We start from the raw sequence: 2,605 nt of genomic DNA, 5'->3' as shown, positions 1-2,605 counted from the left end.
TTTTTTTTTATTTTAAATAATAAGTAGATGATGATGGCACGGCGGTATGCTGCCATTGCATGGAAAAAGAAGTTGAAGTGCTTCAGTATTGCCTCCACTGCCCCTTTTAGTAACGGCTCCCTATATTGATTGCTTTATATTTTTGACACCAGAGTTAGAATACAACAGAAGTTCCACTTACGCCGTCTAGTATATTTAAAGTGATCTCTAAAGTTAAAATAACTAAACTTGCCAGAAACTGAGAGGAGGGGGAGGGCATGGTAAGATACGAATTGCGCAATAGGAGAGGATCGAAGAAATGCAACGGGAGAGAAACATTTGCAACAACCTACCACGCGCCTGCCCCTGCGGCTGCGTATAGATGGCGGGGCTTCCTCTGCAGACGTTCCGCTTTCAATGCCCATGACTTTGTTTCCACATTTACTGGGCGATGGCAATCTTCTATATTTTATTCATACGTTAATAAAACACACAGGTGTATAATAACAGTCATTGTTTTGTACATATAATGCCTCCTCTATTTTTACAAAGGAAGCGTTGCTATATATATTCCCAAGTTTGTAAGAAACTCAAACTGAATTGTGTGTGAGTTTGTTTGTGTGAGGCAAATGAAAGGAGAGGCTAAACGAAGTCTCCGTGACTGGCTCTATTTACGCCCTGAATTGCTGAAAATTTCTCACCAGTCTTATATACAATTCAAAATCTGAGCATTTTGTCGACCGTTCTCGTCGAGAAAATGGAGCCGCCAACAATCAAATTAAATATGGGTTATTTGCCGCTTGCCCCGTTTATGAACTGTCTTGTTTCTTGCAAGAGGAATTAGTTCATACCAACAATGCAGCATACTATGCCTCCACTGGTGTAGGGCTATCATGAGCATTTATTGAAGAATATATGTCTTAAAAAACCGGCAAAAAACGGCAGAGTGTGCCAAAGCATATGATTCACACCCCCTCTCTCACGATTTGTTCGCAGTGGAGGGGGATACCTCCACATGTGCATGCACTGTCGCGAGTGTGATTTAACACGGGTCTGGATACACTCACTTCGGGCTCGTAGCTGCACAGAACACGGCGATGTAGTGATGAGAGGGAGTGTACTTATAGTTTGTTTTTGCCAGCCGCTCTTCCATCGAAAGTGCCGGCGGCATGGACGACACGTCCTCATATTTTTTGGCCTCGTATGCACTTGGCTGCCAGAGCTCTTCGATGCTGCTCCACTTGAGAGTTTCTCCAGGCGGCAGCAGTCGACCCAATGGGACCTCCGAGCTGTCATCGGCAATGTGCTGTTTGCGGTCGTAGTCAGCCCTCGTGAATGAAAGGTTCGAGGAAGTTGACGGCCATCTTCACCTCCTCGCTGTCCTCGGGCAGGTCCTCGTCATCGTCCTCCAGCGCTTGGTCGCCAAACACCGTCTCGTCTACTACGCCCGTCGTGTCCCACACGAACAGGCTGCCGTCGTAGGAGCCGGTGAAGAGCTTGCCTTTCACCACCTGCGCCAGCCAGCCGCAACAACTCTTGCCATCATGCTCCCAGCTGTACCTATTGCGAAGTATAAGCATGCGAAGGGTGAATTTTTTCATTCGCTAAATGCCATGGGGATTAGAGTTGTAGGCAGAAGCAAAACAACGCGTAAAAACTTGGCTTTCAGGCCCGAAGTTTTGTGCCTTATCAGTTAGAAAGGAATCTGCAGGTAGAAGTGTGGATGGACTTTTGCATGCACTATACTTGTTTCCCAGCTTGATCAAAATATTAGGTTGTTTTAACCATTTCAAGCCAGCTGACATAAAATGAGCCAGGCTTGCTAATGCACATATCAAAATGAGCCAAATACACTCTTGAGAGCATTTTTTTTTTCTCAGCTTCAATCAGATAAGCTGGGCTGCTTTGATCGTTATTTTATCAATCCTTCGCCAACGCGCTACTTTCTCGTCGACTACCACGAATATGATGACATCTGGTGAAGAGCTGAATCCAGAAGACAAAAAAATAAAAAAAAAATAAAAGGGTCATCAGCCTTGTCGTGGATGAAACAATGGTGTGTATTTGCTACAGACAGCGTTAAAGCATTTAGCTGGACAAGTTGGCAGTGCCTTTCTCAATTAGTAAATAACATATAAGCGAAACAGCTGAGGCAGGCAATAAGCTACAACACTTCTAGTTGCCTTATATTTCTCCGCGCTATGTGCATTTGGCATTTCACGATGACACGTGAATTCACATTGGTACAGTGAAGGAAAATTATCGTTTATTTCATTCATTCTAGCTAGTTTACTTTTCCGCTGCCGAAGTGTCAACAACAGAAGAGAAGACACTCACGTCACTACTTGAAGCAGAAGCCTACTATCAGCCTTCACTTGCGTTGAAGCCCAGAAGCGCTCCTCATTGCACACAAGGAATATTCTAATTGGTCTTCTACTGTATTCAAAGAAATATCATTCTCAGGCACTATTTTTACGAATAGAGCGTCAAACCGACTCCAAAATAAAACTGTTTGATCAAAATTCGGACAAATCCAGATTTTCACATCTAAAGAAGCAAAATTCAAAACTTGATTGTTGATATTGTCTAAATTATTGCCTAACATGTCATTACATTTGGGTGGGGC

General features: G+C 43.7%; 1 protein-coding gene across 1 annotated transcript in view; it reads right to left on the bottom strand.

Moving 5' to 3' along the window:
- Nucleotides 1-869: 869 nt before the first annotated feature.
- LOC146206522 (uncharacterized) overlaps nucleotides 870-2,605 on the bottom strand; it is a 79,365-nt gene continuing 77,629 nt past the window's right edge. Inside the window, exon 7 of the mRNA XM_084587034.1 lies at nucleotides 870-1,490. Within this exon, the coding sequence (XP_084443160.1) occupies nucleotides 1,302-1,490 (189 nt within the window). The 3' untranslated portion in view covers nucleotides 870-1,301. The remainder of the gene's footprint in view (nucleotides 1,491-2,605) is intronic.

The sequence above is a fragment of the Amblyomma maculatum genome, chromosome 1 (genome assembly GCF_055883805.1).
Source record: "Amblyomma maculatum isolate TAMU_Amacu chromosome 1, ASM5588380v1, whole genome shotgun sequence".
Classification (NCBI taxonomy): Eukaryota; Metazoa; Arthropoda; class Arachnida; order Ixodida; family Ixodidae; genus Amblyomma; species Amblyomma maculatum.
Note: the sequence above shows the minus strand (reverse complement) of the source record. Positions and strands in the feature narration are given on the sequence as shown.